We start from the raw sequence: 16,646 nt of genomic DNA on the forward strand, positions 1-16,646 counted from the left end.
AAATATTTGCATGTGCTCTTGCAAACTCATTTTTAAAAGGATCAGACTGGAAAGCTGAGCCTGCTGTGACTTCCTGAATTCAAGGCTCTTAGCTGAGAGCACAAAATGCTGGCATTTGTCTCTTCATTTCACTTGCTTGTTGGTGCATCCACCTGGCTCTCAAAAAGACACTGAAATGCTGGGTTTGGTAGTGGTGAGGGGGGGAGGCTGTGACAGCCTGGATCTGTTGGCCAAAGAGCAAAAGGAGCTCAAATGCAGAAACTGTCATCAACTGTCCAAAAGCTGTCTGGATCCATCACCCCCAGGTAAGAACAAGCTGGGAGAGCCCAGCAATCCTCAGCAGGCTTCTTGGGATGTGTCAAGGATTCAGCAAAATGGTATTTTGGTTTAAAACAAGAAAGCTGACAGTTACTCTGAGCTGAATTTCAAGTGAAGAGGCTGTTGAGCTGTGAAGTCATCCAGCCTGCCACTGCTAGTGATGTTCAGTTGTGGTGAAACAAAGGTGGACCTGCTAAAGGGGCCAGGCTTTGGTTTAGTGTGCCTTTGGCAGTGCCTTGTACAGTGCTGGAAGGGATTTTTATTCTTCTTTGCTCATGGAACAATTCAAAGAGCTTTGACCACACCAGCACTAAATCAAAGGTCACCTCTCTTTAAACCTCATTTGTTGAGCTGTTCAGATATGGAGAAGTAAGCTGCATCTTCCGTGTTCCAGGGGGGTTACTCCCAGCTTAATTGTTTTGCTTTCCCAAGAAGCTTAAATGAGTTGCCCAGGCAGCTGGTAATAAGGAAGCTGGCTGCTATTTCCTGATGAAAAGCAAGGGATTGGATTTGTCAGCTCAGTGTATTGTTCCCTGCTCCCCAGAACTCCCTGCAAAGCTGCACCCTTCTCCAGTGGCCTCAAACTGCTTTTCTCTCCCTCCTTGCACAACCTGGGAGTTGGTGTCTTCTCTGGTGACTGCTGTGCTCTTCCTGCTTGAGGGCTCCTGCCAGGGGCAGGCTGTGTGTTTAGTACATGTGATTTAAGACTCAACACATGAGATTTAGGGTTTTTCTGGGGGATTTAATGTTGGTGTGTGGTAGGTTAGGCCACACAGGTCTGATGATGCCTCCTTGTGAGAGCTGGTTGGAACTTCTTGTGTCCTTGGGGCCTTGGTAGTGTCACTTAGCTTCTTTTTACTGTGCAGTGTTCAACTTCTCTCAAAGTTCTCTCAGATGTAGGCAAATTGTAGCTTGGTCACAGGATTGTGACCACAGTTATGATGGATGGCATCAGTCTGTAGGTAGTTGTCTGTTACCTTACTTGGGTACCAGCTGATCTGTGTGACCCTTCTAAGGTGCAAAACCTTTTCCCCTGGAAGGTGTCAGCCAGAGCCCTGACCTACCTCAGCACCAACAGTACCAGTGCTCAGTGTACCTTGGGAGGCTAAATTCTGTCTCAGACCATTTGAGAGACAGAATAAGAAATCATTTGAGAGATTAGCTCTGTTCCCCAAAGCTTGTTCTGCCTGCATGCAAGGACCTTGTGGTACCTCTGTTTTCATATTGTCAGGAGACGAACTGGCAGTTGTCTTGCAGAAGTTCTCTGGTCTGTTTAGAATCTGTGCTTCTCTCAGTGCCTTGTTTGCTGCAGCTGTTTTTTCAAGAGCTGGAATATTTAGGGTATTTTCCTAACAACATATTTCTCTGATTCCTTGGGTTTTATGTCTTGCCTCAGCCCAGCTGACCTCTTGTGACATACAGTCACATGCGGCCATGTGTGTTGCGCAAGGCTCTAGGTGGGGAGCAGCAGGAAGAGAAACTTTTAAGATGCCTGAAACTGGTATTCACAGTAATGGGTGGGGGAAAAAAATAGTCTAAGCAGCATTGCTACTTGATCTGTGCTCATGCAATTGGTGATTTTATTTCTTTTACTTCCCCTAGCTTCTATAGAAACCTGTCTTAAACACTTCTGCGTGTGCACAGCCACCACGTGGCAAATCACACTGCAGCATCTGTGCATGAACTCAAGTTGTGATGGCTGCCCAGGAAGAGCCTGGGGATCTTAAGGGAGGTGTGAAAATCTGCTGTGTGAGCCTCTGGCAAGACCTTTCAGCTGTGACAGAGAGGAGATCATTCAGTTAAGGGAATAAGGAAGGTGTTAAGTGTTGTTTGGCAGAGCCGATCCTGAGAGTCCTAGCTTAGAATTGTCATTGGTGGTGTCCCTTCTCCTCTGTTCTTCTCATAGCCCTGTCTGTCCCTGCTGCTCATTGAGTTCTGGGCAAATTCAGGCCTGTTGACTGGAGTTTTGTTCAGCTTGAACAAGATCCCATGTGTACTAAAGCAAGTTCAGGTTTCCTTTATAATGTCACTGAAGAACAAGCTCCCTTTCACAGCACACATTAGGGTTTATCTGGTTTATTTCGATAGGAATACTTCACTCAGAGAGTACTGAGTTTGTGGAGAAGTCTGACTGAATCTTTCTAGAGGAAAATAGTGTGAAACTCTGTTCATGTCCAGCAGGGAGGGATCAGAAACTTTCTTCTTGGGTGAAGAGTATTTAATTGGATTTATGTTCACTAGTTGCCCAATCTATGTTTCTATTTTGTCAGGTGCACTCAGTTCCTTGACTGAAATTTGCCTTAGGAAAGAGAAATTGCTAATTTGCACCATCAAATAACTACATAAATACAGCTGCTGACTGGATGACCCAGAATCAGGTAGTAAGAGGCTGAAGTTGCCCCAGGTGGGGCAGGGAAGAAATTTCCAAGTGTTTTCTTTGTGAGTGGCAGAGAGGCATGAGAGCCAGCAGCAAGCAGGCTTGCATGGAAATATGTCTTCTTGAACTCAGCATTGTTCTGAGCCATCTGGAGAGCAGTAGCTCTGAACCCCTGCCCAGCTCTCACCATACTTAACTGAGGATATTCTAACGAGCAGCTCCAGCCACCCTTGCCAGCCAAGCACAGAGGCAGGGTTTTATTACACCTTCAGCGTGTGGGATAAGGCTGCTTTCCATTTGGCTCCCTCGCTGCTGTTCTGCTTACATGCTCCTGTAAATGATCTATTACATATTGGAGAACTGCTGGGCAAAAGTTCAAATTAAATCATGCCATCTGACCACAATTACACCATTCTCAGGCAACTGAAGTGTATTTTTTTGTGTGTGTGAGTGAGCCATTAAATAAACATGACACTGTACATGTAACCAAAGACAGACAGTAATCATTTCTGCAGAGCACACCCATCTGAATGCAAATCCATCCCATCAGGTGCTATTTAGTGCTCCTAGCTCAGGGAAGCTCAAACAATGTTTATTCTGTCTTTTTTTCTCCTATTAATCACTGCCTTCTTGTAGTTAGTTTCTCTGCTTGCTGCACTTACTTTCTTTGAAAGGAGGAGCCTTGGCCTAGAGAGCATCCTCACTGTACTGACTTCTCTTACGGTGTCACTCTGTATTTTTGAAATGTTGCTTTTCAGACTTAACAGATGAGAAAGTTTCTGCAACCTGACTCACACAGATAAGCAGAGAGCCCTGTGGCTTTGTTTTATAGAGTCATAGAACTGTTTTGGTTGGAAGAGACCTTTAAGATCATCAAGTCCAATCATAAGCCTAAGACCACCATGTCCTGAAGTCTCTCTTTAGAAGTCCCTGTTTACAATCTCTTGTATGAACCCTGGGGTTAAGTTTTAGACTTCTTCCATGATCTGCATCATGGAACAATATTTCACAGAATGTTAGAGGCTGGAAGGGACCTTGAAAGATCATCCAGTCCAACCCCCCTGCCAGAGCAGGATCATCTAGGGCAGAATGCATGCAGGTGGACTTTAAATGTCTCCGGAGAAGGAGATTCCACAGCCTCTCTGGGCAGACTGTTCACCCTCACAAGTGGAAAACTTTTCCTTCTATTCCTGTGGAACCTCCTCTGCTCCATCTTGCCCCCTTGCCCTTGTCCTATCATTTGGCATCTCTGAGCAGAGCCTGGCTCCATCCTCCCCACACTGCCCTGCACATCAACAGGAATGAGGGCAGCCCTCAGGCTCTTCTGCTCCAAGCTCAAGAGTCCCAGCTCCCTCAGCCTGTCCTCGCAGGAAGATGTTCCACTGCCTGCAGCAGCTTTGTAGCTCTGTGCTGGACTCTTTCAAGCACTTTCCTGAAGTTCTTCTTGAACTGAGTGACCCAGAACTGGACACAGTATTCCAGAGTGGCCTCTGAAAATTGCTCATTAGCAGAAGCAGCTTCTCTAAGTCTCTTCTCTTAGGCTCTTTTTACCTTTTTCCAGCATGCTCCCTGTGGCATTAACATTTGGCTGAACACCATCACTCTATGCAGCTGTCCCTCTTCTGAGAAAGGGTTAAGGAGGTTCTGCTGATTCATGGAGGTAGGTGACTCATTACCCCACCCGGACAGAGGGGAAGTGGCTGTCTAGAGGGAGAGGATTCACACAATGTGGAGCCAAAAGGGACCATTGTGAACTTGGAGTTTGACTGAAAGAGCCGGAAGGGCTCTGTAGTTAAAATTCAGGATTATCAACTCTCCATCCAGAGGAGCTAAAAGCTGAGCGTCCAAAGCTGTGCTTTTGGAGCATGGTCAGAGGTGGGGAGGGAAGCCAGAGGCGTGAGGCTTGAGGAGGAAGCCTCCACCGGAATTTGCCCTGGTAAGGCTGTGTCTGGGCTGCCCTTGAAAGCAGCAGAGGAAAGGCAGCAGCGCAGTTCCTTTGGAGACAGTTTTTATACCATATCAGATCCATCAATCACACTCCTGATGAGTCTTGTGTGGTTTTTAAGGTGGTGTCCAGCCAAACACAGACTTCTTCAAGGTATTTGAGAATATTTCCTTTTGGATGTTTGCTGCCTCATTTCGTAACATTTATCTATGCAGAAGGAAATGAATTATTCATGTGCTGTACTTTTGTGCCTTAATCTTCCCCAGTGCTGTATGAGCTGGCAATTTGAATATAGCTTCCTTCTTATTGATAAAATCCTGGTTGTTGTGGAAACCACAGATTTTTGTCCTCCATCTTGAGCTCTTTCAAGTTGGGTAAATCTGTGCAGGAAATCCTCTCAAAACCCCCTTCTGTATTTACAGTAGGATTCTATCTTTTCTGCTCTGATAGTCAGGCTAACCCTAGAAGCACCAACACAGACTTAGGTCCAAATAAAGTGTATCCATAACCACATTAGTGCCCTGTCACTTCCCAAACAGTTAAAAGTATTTAAGCCTGGCAGGTTAAGTTTGGTTCCTGTTTTGGGTGGGGGTTTTTTGGTGGCCCAGTAAAAGTTTATCCTGTTCATAAAATATGTCTGCTGTAGACAGAGTCCTTGAATCAGCTTCCAAGTGAGCTGCACCTGTCCATTACAAAACACAATAGTGAGATTTGATGCATTGTTCCACGGTTTATGGACATCCTGTGGGTAGTTAGCCTAAAACTAGGTCAAGGGCACTGGTGCTGTGGTTCCTGCCTCCAGTGAGCCATTGGCTTGTGCTGACCTTTGAGCTACCTCATTAATTCCTAATAAAATCAAGGCCCTCTGCCAGGCTCTGACCATTTACTTCATTAATTTTATCAATAAAATCACAAGTGACTATTCCACCTTCTAATGTAATTGGAGATGATAAATATTTGATGATAGCTGTTCACTCCCTGTCACTTTGACCCTCTCCACATCCTGGGGGGGGAAAAAAAATGAGGTATCCAGTCATAGATCAAAAAATAAAGGCTGAGTTTGGGAAAGGGTGTGAGAATTTCAGAACTGAGGTCAGCCATGAAAAACACCAACAGGAAGAAGCCTGGAGATGCCCAAAACAATTCCTGTCAGTCTTATCCAGAGCAATAAAAGGGATTCTAACAGCTCATACAACAGCTCCACCTCTGCTTCCACCTCATTTCTTTTTGCTTTCTTTCTGGTTTGGAGTTTTTTGTTTGTTTGTTGGTTGCTTTATTATTTTTTTTCTAATTTGAGGAATCTGTGTCTTCAAAATTTGGCTGAGGGTTGTGATCCTCTGTTGCTGCTTTGGAAGACTTTTGTTTTCCCCTGGAATTAGGAGTATTTCCCTGAATCCTAAGTATGAACAAGTCCTTAGGGAAGTGCCCTTGTTAAGCAGTAATGAACCTGCCAGGTTTTCTCTCTGGGCTGCAGCATCTTTCCCCCTGTGTTTCCTATATTTTGTAACTATAGATGAAGGACATTTTGATTTTGCTGTGGGGTTCTGTGTCTTAGCTGTGTGCTGTATTTCCTGACATGACCCAAATTCTGCCATCAAACTTAACCAGAAAAGCCCCAATATCCTGCTCCATTAACTAACAGTGATAAATGCCATGACAAACTAATGGATAAATGGGTCTGTGTCATCATAGGTGCAGTAAGCACTGGCTGGATTTGCTCCATGCTCAGAATTATGAGGACATAGAGATAATGTGAGGTTATACCTGCACTAAAGTTACTCATTGATATACAGTACAAAAAGCCATTGCTCTCTTCCTGGATTCTGAGAGGACTTGTCTGTCACTTTTAAAAATCTCTTTTACCTGTCCTGTGGAACAGTGAGGCAGAGCCTGGGACTTGGCCTGCAATCCTGGGACTTGGCCTGCAATCCTGGGACTTGGCCATGTCTTCAGACATGGAGCTACCTCTTCTCATCACTGGTACTAGAAGTTGTTCACAGTCTGGTATCTGTTGAAAACATGGAAAGTTATTTCTGTGTTGCTAACCATCCTGTGTCTTGTGAAGAAGGGAGGAGGAAGAACCTCACCATACTGTCTCCTTTCCTGACCCTTTGTTCCTTGCAAACTTGAATTGCCTCTGCTGTTTATCCTAACTTCTTGTGCAATCTTGTCTCCATTTTCTTCAGTGAAAATAACCAACTTGAAGGCAGTGGTGGAAAGTGACAAAAATACACCACCAGAAAGGCCCTTTGGATCATAACTGTACGCTTTTCATTTAAGAGCATCCAGGCTGTGGTCCCACAAGCTCTTTGCCGTCTCCTCCTCCTGTCAGGCGTTTGCCGGCTGCAGCTTCACAGGGGCACCACCTTGTGGTGGTGGTAACATCTGTGCGGCAAGGAGCCCGCTGCTGAAAGCCACCTTTGAAATGATACCATCTGTTAAGATTTACTGTACCATACCACAGGCTCTGACATCTGAAATCTACCAGCAGTTCTCCCAAATATGTTTAAATACCAAGTCAATTAAAGAACCTGGCTGCTTCTAGCTTATAGGAAGAAGAGCAGGAGTTTGATTAAACCTGTAGTTAAAATCAGAGTTGTTTTGGTTGGAAAAGACCTGTAAGATCATGGAGTCCAACCATTCTCTAGCTCTGCCAAGGCTAAATCCTGTCCCTCAGCACCACATCCTTCATGGATGGAGATTCAATCACTTCCCTAGGGAGCCTGGTCCACTGAGAACCCTTTTAATATCCAACCTAAACCTCCTCTGGTGCAACCTGAGGCCATTTCCTCTCATCCTATCACTTGTTACTAGGGACAAGAGCGTTAGTGCAGCTCCTCTATAAACAAATGGCCAAGCCCTCTGATGTGCTACAGGAATTTAAATGTTTTTTCCAGTGGCAGGTAATGCCCCTTGAAAACATGACACAGTGAAGTGGCTACAAAAAGCCTATAACTCATTATTAGAGATTCATGGATGGTCTGAGTTAGAAAGGACCTTAAAGATCATTTAGTCCCAAACCCCACACCGTGGGCTGGGACACCTCCCACTAGCCAGGTTGCTCATGGCCCCATCCAGCCTGGCCCTCAGTGACAGGAAAATGAAGAACCCTTCACATGCTGGTGGGTTTTTTTTTTGTGGTTTCTATTTTTCTTTTTTTTAAACATGGTTCAAAACTTCCACTGTTTTGTCAGGTTTAAGGTTTTCAAGTCTTGCTTTGCTTTAAAGGAAGAGGTGTGGCACAATATATTATACCTGGCCTGGCACCCTGTTGGGGTGTGGCTCAATCATGCTGTTACTGTGCTTTTTTTGTCCATACTGAGGCATTTTTAGGGCAAAGTGTTAGCAAGGCAAATAGAAACTGGAGGATCAGGAGTGTCTTACTGCTGTGGTGAAGCACACACTGAATTTTTATCACACATCAGTTCATGGTAATTTAGATGCTTAGAGTTCAGCATGGAGAAAGACCCTTCTGTGTAGATGCTCTACGAAAAATTTCCTAGTGCCAACAACAATGTTCAACATTTTAGCTACAGAACATGGCAAATGGATTGAAAAAAAATAGCTATTTATTACGTATTTTAAATATAAATAATATCTGCCCACAGGAATAGATTCAGTTTTGAGTCAGCTCTTATTCTATCACACACACACACAGGGCTTACAGGACTGAAAAACAGCTGCTGTCCAGTAACTGATGTACTCAAGAAGCTGATGGAAGTTTTCCAGTGCGAGGTTCTTTCAGCAAATCTTCTGTTTCAGACCATTTCCAAGAAAATCAAAGGATGCTGTAACTGGAGATGACTTGTTCCAGAGCTGTGAAGCTGTCCAGGAAATCTTCCTCTTCGATTCCGAATTTAGTGTACTGGTGAACATAGGCTCTGGGTGTTGGAGTCACAAGAAAATGGGTGAGATGTCAGAAATCAGTGAAGAACCTAGCACCTCTCATCAGATTGTAGAGTTACTGTGAAGACTTCAAATGAAGATTGGTTCCCACCCAATAATCGTGCTGGTTAGTTACTACTTGAGCTCATTTTGTAATTCATATTAATTAATAAGTCATGACTTGGTTTTGATAGGCTTTGTGACATTGTGTATTGCTTCAGGAAACAAAACTGGGCTAACTGGGAAATGGAAGAAGTGATTATTAAATTAGAAAAGTAATTTCTAGGTTTGAGAGGCAGAGCCTAGAGCTGTGTGTGCAGGACAGCTTGATTCTCATGAGTGGTGTTTTTGTCATGGGTGGTAAAGCTGGGAGCAGAGCTTGTGGCAGTTTCCTTCTTTGGGCTTTTAATTGCAGAATTCCTGTGCTAGAAACTGATATTTAGCAGACATCTGCTGTGACATGCAGTAGCCTTGGCTTGGTGATGATCAAAGTAAAGAGGCAGGTCTTTTCTAGATTGCTTGGGTCTAGTGAAAAATCAAGCTAATTGCAGGGGAACCTTGGTAAACACACAAGTGCCCTAAATGCTTCTGAACGGAGCCAGGAAACTTTTCTTCCAGACTGTGAGTCCGTCTGCACATCATTTAGAAACTATATAATCAGTAAAAGAGTTTCTGTGTGCTATTTTTAGAATGGTCACACTGGAATGCCCTAAATTTGGGGAGTGTCAGTACTGGAAAACAAGTCAAACTGACAGCACTGGGATATGTGGTCTCACTTACCCACAGAATGTAGGCACTGGCCTGTGTTCCTCACCCTGCCATCGTGTTTCAAGCATTCAAATGTTTCCACTGAAGTGTGGGCACAGTCTTCTGCTTACTCACCATCATTTTGCTTGGCTGAAGGGAGTGAGCTGTATTTACAATGGGTTTGCTACCCCTCAAGATAATGGCAGCTACTGAGGAAGTATCCACATTATTATTTCACTTACTTGGAAGCAAACATATTCCAGGCTTTTCCTACAACACTGTCAAGAGGTTTCAGCAGGAACTGGCTGTTGCTGACCAAAGCAGCAGATTTTTCATACTTGTTAAATGCTCTTGGTGTTCTCCATGCATTAAAAGCATCCTGAGGCTTTAGCCATGATGTGTATAATGAGGGATCTCGGAAACTTCCTGTAGCAGAAAGAAGACAGCCCTGCTGACAAAAAGTAAAGCTGCAACCTCTACATCTGGAGTTCAGGTAGGCCTGTGTGACCTAATCAGTTCTTGGCAGATCAATTCAGGCCTTGAAAAATACCTGCAGAGGGGCTGGCCTATTGAAATGGTAATGGTGTGAAACAGATTAATTAGATTATCTAGAAGCATTCTCTTGTATTAGTGCTCCACCTCACCTACAAGCTGTGCTCATCACTCCTTAGCTAAATGTATTTTCAGACACTATATTCTATTGTATACACTGATTTCAGTCTCTTCCTCCTTCCCTCAGGTGCTTCAGGAAAGATAGAAGTCTTAGTTGTATAGCCCCAAGGAATTAGACAACATGGCCTTGGACATTAAAATATCTCTAGAGGAAGTATTTACCTTAGTAGCTGAATATGTGGCCTTGGGGGTTTTCATTTTCATCAGGTATGGTTGCAAAGCAGACAGATGTGAGAGAAGAATGCCTGAGGTACCCTGCCTGTCCTTCTTACCTAAGTCTACACTGTGTGCATCTTTTCCTCGCAGGATAACCAGGTTGGCAATGGAAGTGTTGAAATGCAGTGGCTTGTTCGTGGGACGGCTGGAGGAGCCTGGCTGTGGTGCTCGTACTTGCCAGTCAATACCTAGGAGATTTTGGCAAAGAGACATTAAAAAAGTGAATGTTTGATGAGAGATGGATTCAGACTAGCTGAAGAGTCAGCTGGTAACTAACACCATGCCCCATGCTGAGATCTACTAAAGGGTGTAGCTTCTGCATGTTAGTTAAGCAGCAATTACACAACCCTCAGAGAAAAACTGCTAATCCAGCAGCATTTGCCTGGTTGTCACCAGTCTTACCAGAGAAAATGGATACTTGTTTCTATACTTAGCAACCTGTCAGCTCATTCTCTGCATAACTGGAAGCTACACTGTAAATGATAGGGGAGAGCTAAGCATGACTTTTGGTACTAGAAGGTGTAAAAAGAAAAAGCCAAGCAGCACTGTCCAAGGAACCTTCCAAATGAATCATGTCATGTAGGTGCAGGGCTAAGAACTGTTGGCTTGTTTTGTGTATTTTCAGTAGTTATAATTCAATGAGATGTCTGGGAGCAAAAACAGGAGCAGGCTGGGAGCGCAGTGGCAGCTGAGTGAATAGTTCAAGGAGCAGCTGGTTATGTGGAGGCAAATTCCTGCTGTCAGAGGGCAGCAGCTCCCTTCTGAACTGACTGAAGTTAGGCAGTGAGCTCCACATAACAGTAAGCGTTATTTCATCTGTAAAAATAAATGCTTCAAGAGTGATGGGTACTGAGGATGAGTGAATGCTTTTTACCTTCCTCCATTTTAGCATTAGCAATCAGCATCTGCCTTAAATGCTTGATGAGTCCAGGCCAACTGAAGGTGCTGTAAGCGAGGAAGTTCTCAGGCATCTGAGGTATGTTTCGAAGGCCCAACATCTTGAATTCAGGATGTGGAACTAATGTTTCCATTAGGTCACCTGAAAAGAGAAATTAACAGCTGCTCATGTTAGACAAAAATGTGGCACAGGCTAGCTAAACCAGGAGGATTTGTACAAAGATTTAACAATTTACATGTTGTGCTTGGTTTCTTGCCTTGGGAGTTTTACTGTGACAGATAAGGACACACACCAGACAGTATAATGCAGACTTTCTACATAACTGCTGAGTTCTAGCCAAGCATGATAGTAGCTTTTCTTTTACACTTTAGAATTGTCTCACTTTAGAGCCTGACTCAAAATTTCAAAGACCTTGTGCACTGCTAAAAAGATTGGCAGATGTGAAAGTTTAATTTTATGAGTTAAAATCTTGGCAGCATAAGTAACTGAATCTAATGCCTTAAAGATACAAGTCTCAGACTTGTTGCCTCTTGTTACCAAGCCTGCCTTCTGCAAAACACAAAACTGGTCTTTTGTTTCAGCCTATGCAAACTTCTAATTTAATGTGAAATGCAAGACTCAGTCTAAAATGATTGTCCTGCACCAATTGCCTGTGAAATGTAAATAGCTGCAAGGTAGTAGTCACTTGAAAAAGGAGAAATGGGCTTCTCCTGGTAGAGAATGAAACCAGAAGCTGGAGGATCTATTTTTGACTCTCTCACAAAACTGGGATTGAACTTCTAATTTAGTATTTTGCTTCAATTTTCCTACATTAAAGCTGGGGATGTATCCACATTCTTGAGTAAGGAGACTTGAAGGACTTAAAGTCACAGTCTGAAATGATGACAGAGAGAGGTGTGAGAATGCATTAGGCACCTGTATCATAGTTAGATACCTAAGGGGTTCCTGCTGTAGTGTGAGCCACCTTCTGCTGTGTAAGTGGGCTGGAAAACACTCCCCAGTTGATGTGCAATGACTTGATTCACATCCCTGAAGGAGATCTGTTTAATATTCATCAGCTGAGCACAGATCTTATGGATGACATCATTTTCATGAACAAGAAGGGCATCTGATGATTGGTACAGATGTGAAAGGGTCAAAACAGAGTTGTAGTTTTGAACAATGACCTGGAAACAAACAAACAAATGCTCAAATGAGAGTCAAACAGCTTAATCTTTCTAGTTTATAATCCTCTGGCTACTGTCATTTCCTCAGTTATGATTTAGGAAGTGATTCATTTTCTTTGCCAAAGTGCAGCATGAGGTCAGGACCTAGCAGAGCTTTTCATGGAAAGAGAGCAAGGCCTGTGAAAATCCTGGCTTTCAGCTCACTTCATACAAACATGCTAGAGTAAAATCTGTCTGGGGACTGACAATAATGCTGAGCTATTGTCAGAACAGGAGATTTTTAGCTATAACTGAATTGTACTTAGGGAGTTAGATCATGAATTATTTTTTTGCCTGGTGAAATGCCATGTAACAAATATTAGACAATTCATTAGCTGTCTTACTTCTGTCACCCTGCGCTCCTAAAAAGCAAAATGGGCTTCTCTCCTGCTTTATTTCAGCTGCAGATAGTTTATGTTTCAAAATAAACAGCGATCGTAAACTTGTAGAGTAACTGTGGGCAATGTGACATTCACCTCACCAGTGCCATAGGGCCAGATAACATGGTTTAGTATAAATGAGGTTGGAAAAGCATCTCTTAGACACTGGGTGACAAATGCTCCCAAGCCAGATCCTGTGCCACCAGCCATGCTCATTATGGTGAAGAATCCACCCAGTCGATCGCACTTCTCTGCTTCCTTTTGCAGCAGATTCATGATGGCTTCTTTGTGTCTGGGCCCATGCACAGAGTAACTGTTGAGTAACAGACAAAACAGGGAGGCACAGCAGGTTACAGCAGAATAAAAGCAGGAAGGTGAAGCTATTCTTAAAGCACATTTTTCTTATTTCTGTAACCTCCCATTATGTCATCTATTCACTCTGCAGTGAACAGTCCTCAGCTGTGACACTTACTTTACACAGCAGCTGTTTATAAACTGTTCTTATTGTTTCCTATTCTTAAACCAAGTATACTCACTCCATTCTAAAATGCTACTCTTTTTTACTGTAAAGACCCTTTTCATCTTGGGAAAGGCAGCTTAGACATTTCACTGCTACACAAACTACTACTTTAACGTGAATTTATTTTTAAGTTCATGCTACATAGAATCATACCACAGAATGGTTTGGGTTGGAAGGGACCTTTAAAGATCATCTAGTGCCAAACTCCCTGCCATGGCCAGGGACACTTTCCACTAGCCCAGGTGGCTCAAGGTCTCATCCAACCTGGTCTTGAACACTTCCAGGCAGGGGGCATCCACAACATCCCTGGACAGCCTGTTCCAGTGTCTCATCACTCTTGCTGTAAAGAATTTCTTTCTGATCTCCAGTCTAAATCTCCCCTCTGCCAGCTTCATTCCATTACCCTTCATTCTGTCACTCCCAGCCTTTGTAAAAAGTCCCTCCCCAGCTCTTCTGTAGCCCCCTTCAGGTACTGGAAGGCTGCTCTAAGGTCTTCCCAGAGCCTTCTCTTCTCCAGGCTGAACAGCCCCAACCCTCTCAGCCTGTCCCCACAGCAGATGTGCTCCAGTCCATCCGATCATCTTCCTGGCCTTCCTCTGGACCCATTCAAACATTTCCAGGTCCCCCTTGTGTTGGGTAGCACTACAACTGGATGCAGGACTCCAGGTGAGGTCTCACAAGAGCAGAGTAGAGGGGGAGAGTCACTTCCAAGTGTGCTTATCACACTTCTTTTGATGCAGGCACTCTGTACCTCATCCAGCTACAAAAGTACCACTCCTAAAAGAGCTTTCACAGCTCATTAGCCTCCCCAGTTCCCTTAATGAAGCTTGAAACACTTGTTCATACCCATTTGCCCAGTTGTTCCCAGATCCTTGCTTCTGACAGAAGTGTGAACGATCACCATATTTCCAGCAGCCAGACCTGGCAGCCACTGATAAGGTTTGGCTGATGACTTTAGGTTCCATGTCAACAAGCACAGCTCGGGCCACAGGTACTGGGCAGAAGGGAAAACAAAATGAAGAATAATGTGCCAATATTAGAATGTTTTAAAATAAGATGGACAGACTTGCACCATCATCCAGACAGTGTTTGTCCCACTCAACTAAGCTGAACTCTCAAGGGGACAGTACAGGCAGGTACAAAAAGCAGGACTTGGCAAGGGCCTGGGTTTCTGGAGAACCAGCTATCGTTCCACAGATCTTTCAGGAAAGAATCACTTTGTGTGTCTGGTAAGATTAAGTTCAGATACTCTGGGCCCCACTCCATGGTGTGATCTACCTAGAGCAGAAAATGCAGGTGCTTGGAGGGGCAGATGATGTCTGTGCATGTGCTGTTTCCCCCTGTGTTGCTGGCAGATTTGCTCTGCAGTCACTTTACTGCATAGGTTTTCCTTCCACGGTTGTTAGCCTTATCGTGAAGGCAGAAAGTCGTGACAATTGTGAAGGTAAACCTCATTCTTCAACTGGAGGAAAAGGACTTTTTATTACTCTAGTCTTCTTAGCTGTATTAGGCTGGAAAGCAGCCCCCCCATGTGGGAAACAAACATGTAAATGCTGTACCTCCTGATTCCTCCTGGCAGAAAAAACGTTCTTTGCAAGCGTCGTGGTAGGATTCATTCTCCTTCTTGGAACACAGCCCATGTGTGCCACGAACATCACTGCAGACAGCACTGAACACCTCATGGCCGATTTGATTACCACACTGACCAAGCTGGACTGTGACTATTGACATTTTTATTTACTTTGAGCCTAAAATAAAGAAAGAAAAAAAAAAAAAAAGAAGTATGCCTTTAGTAACTGTGGGAAAGTTACTTGGGGGAAAATGTGACAAGCAGACTTCTGATCGGGTTTTGCAATGTTTTGAGCACCACTGGTGAGAAGGAAAAGGTTAAACTACAACCACTGGTTGCTTCTGGGCAAAAGCAGACTGTCAGCATTCTCCTGAATGTCAGATTGCAGATGGCAGTTTACAGGAAATCAATCTGTTTACTGTTGCTAGGTGTCTGGAGAGAGCTGAAACCAACCACAAAACAACCCAAGTCTTTGTTTTCTCACTTTTGCTTAGTAAGGCAGGATTGAGACAAATAATTCTAACTCCAAGATATAGGATTAGGCTGTAAATGCATAATAAGAAAGTACCATCTGCCTTTAGAAAGGTGAAGGCTGTTTAAAAATGTAGCTGATTTTGTCCTGTGCTGCCATGGGCCTGATGCCAAAATCCACTGAGGTGACAAAAGGATTCCCTAGAGTATTCCCCTTGCTTCATTGCAGCAATGTTTCTCATTCAGTACTGCTATGTTTTGACATTTTATTTCCCCTCTCAGCGTTTTTCAGTAGCTCTGACTTCTCACTTTTTTTATTTTCCTTTCACAGAATCACAGACACAAGTTCATTATTCTGGCTGCTGTTTTTCATTACCATCCTCTCTGTGCTGCAGCACTTCTGTAAAAGCATTCTCTGGATAGCCACCAGTGCCTGCTACTCGATCCTGCTGCTTTTTGCAGGCAGGTATGTGCCAAGTTCTGATCATCTCATGGAATGTACCACAGAACGGCTTGAAGTGGAAGGGACCTTAAAGATCATTAAGTTCCAACCTCCCTGCCATGGGCAGGGACACCTTCCACTAGACCAGGTTGCTCAAAGCCTCATCCAGCCTGGTCTTAAACACTTCCAGGGATGAAGCATCCACAGTTTCTCTGGGCACCCTGTTCCAGTGCCTCACCACCCTCACGCTAAAGAGCTTCTTCCTGTGCTCGATTTCAGCGCTGCTGGCAGGCTCCACCTCACAGCCTAAGGCCAGCTGTGCGTTACTGCAACACTGAGCTACCCCTCACGGCAGAAAATAAATGCAGAAATGACTTTCAGCAAAGGCTCCTGTCCTGCCCCTCCTCTCTGCAGCTGCTGCCACCCGCCTGCATGGGGACTCGGCCTCGGCCGTGCCCACAGGTCCTTACCGGCGGCTGACCGTCCTCAGGGGCCATGTTCCCGGTGCTTCCCGCCCCCCGGCCCTCACGGTGCTCAGCCACCTCGTCCCTTTCCAGCACTTTTCTGCTGGCCAGCCCGCTCCCTCCCGTGCCTCCCCCCCGGCCCAGCCGCCCTCTGGAGGTGCCTGTGCCTGCCAGGGCAGTGCTGGACGCGGGGCCCCTCCTCAGGCCTGACCTCGACACCCCTCTCTGAGGCGCTCGGGCACGGACAGTACGTGAGCAACCACCCGGCTCCACGCGCCCCTTCCCTTCCCTGCCGCTGCGGGCCGAGTCGCGCCTTCGAACAACGCGCTTCGCGCCTGCTCAGAGGCACTGCGGGCAGGCCGGGTACAAGGGCCGGGCCTCTGGACTTCATGCAGGGCTGTACGCAAGCACCTCTCGAGCGGCTTCACTGCTCTGTCTGCTCATGCTCGCTGCCAGGACCAAGGCGGGCGGGCTCGCAGCGCACATGCCCGCTCCCTGCCCCACGCCCGTTCGCCCAGCGGGGCTCTCGCCGCGCT

General features: G+C 45.0%; 1 protein-coding gene and 1 long non-coding RNA gene across 3 annotated transcripts; one reads left to right on the forward strand and one right to left on the reverse strand.

Annotated features, from left to right (window-relative positions):
* Window positions 1-8,191: 8,191 nt before the first annotated feature.
* Window positions 8,192-16,634, reverse strand: TUBD1 (tubulin delta 1). 2 transcript variants are annotated; one of them, XM_068154819.1, is made up of 9 exons: window positions 16,522-16,634; window positions 14,723-14,911; window positions 14,010-14,157; window positions 12,740-12,956; window positions 11,993-12,224; window positions 11,035-11,199; window positions 10,217-10,348; window positions 9,515-9,698; window positions 8,192-8,521 (listed from the first exon to the last, which is right to left on the reverse strand). In XM_068154819.1, exons 2-9 carry the CDS (start codon window positions 14,892-14,894, stop codon window positions 8,419-8,421), a joined length of 1,353 nt encoding a protein of 450 aa, XP_068010920.1. In that variant the 5' UTR covers window positions 14,895-14,911; window positions 16,522-16,634; the 3' UTR covers window positions 8,192-8,418. The 2 variants fall into 2 exon arrangements, with proteins under 2 accessions (XP_068010920.1, XP_068010919.1); XM_068154818.1 differs by lacking the exon at window positions 16,522-16,634 and adding an exon at window positions 16,322-16,408.
* Window positions 8,432-11,009, forward strand: LOC137449372 (uncharacterized). The gene is made up of 3 exons (XR_010989360.1): window positions 8,432-8,652; window positions 10,012-10,151; window positions 10,251-11,009. It is a non-coding gene; the product is annotated as an uncharacterized lncRNA (long non-coding RNA).
* Window positions 16,635-16,646: the final 12 nt, after the last annotated feature.

This window comes from Melanerpes formicivorus, unplaced genomic scaffold (assembly GCF_026170545.1).
Source record: "Melanerpes formicivorus ecotype bairdi unplaced genomic scaffold, bMelFor1.0.p_v2 SCAF_29, whole genome shotgun sequence".
Taxonomy (NCBI): Eukaryota; Metazoa; Chordata; class Aves; order Piciformes; family Picidae; genus Melanerpes; species Melanerpes formicivorus.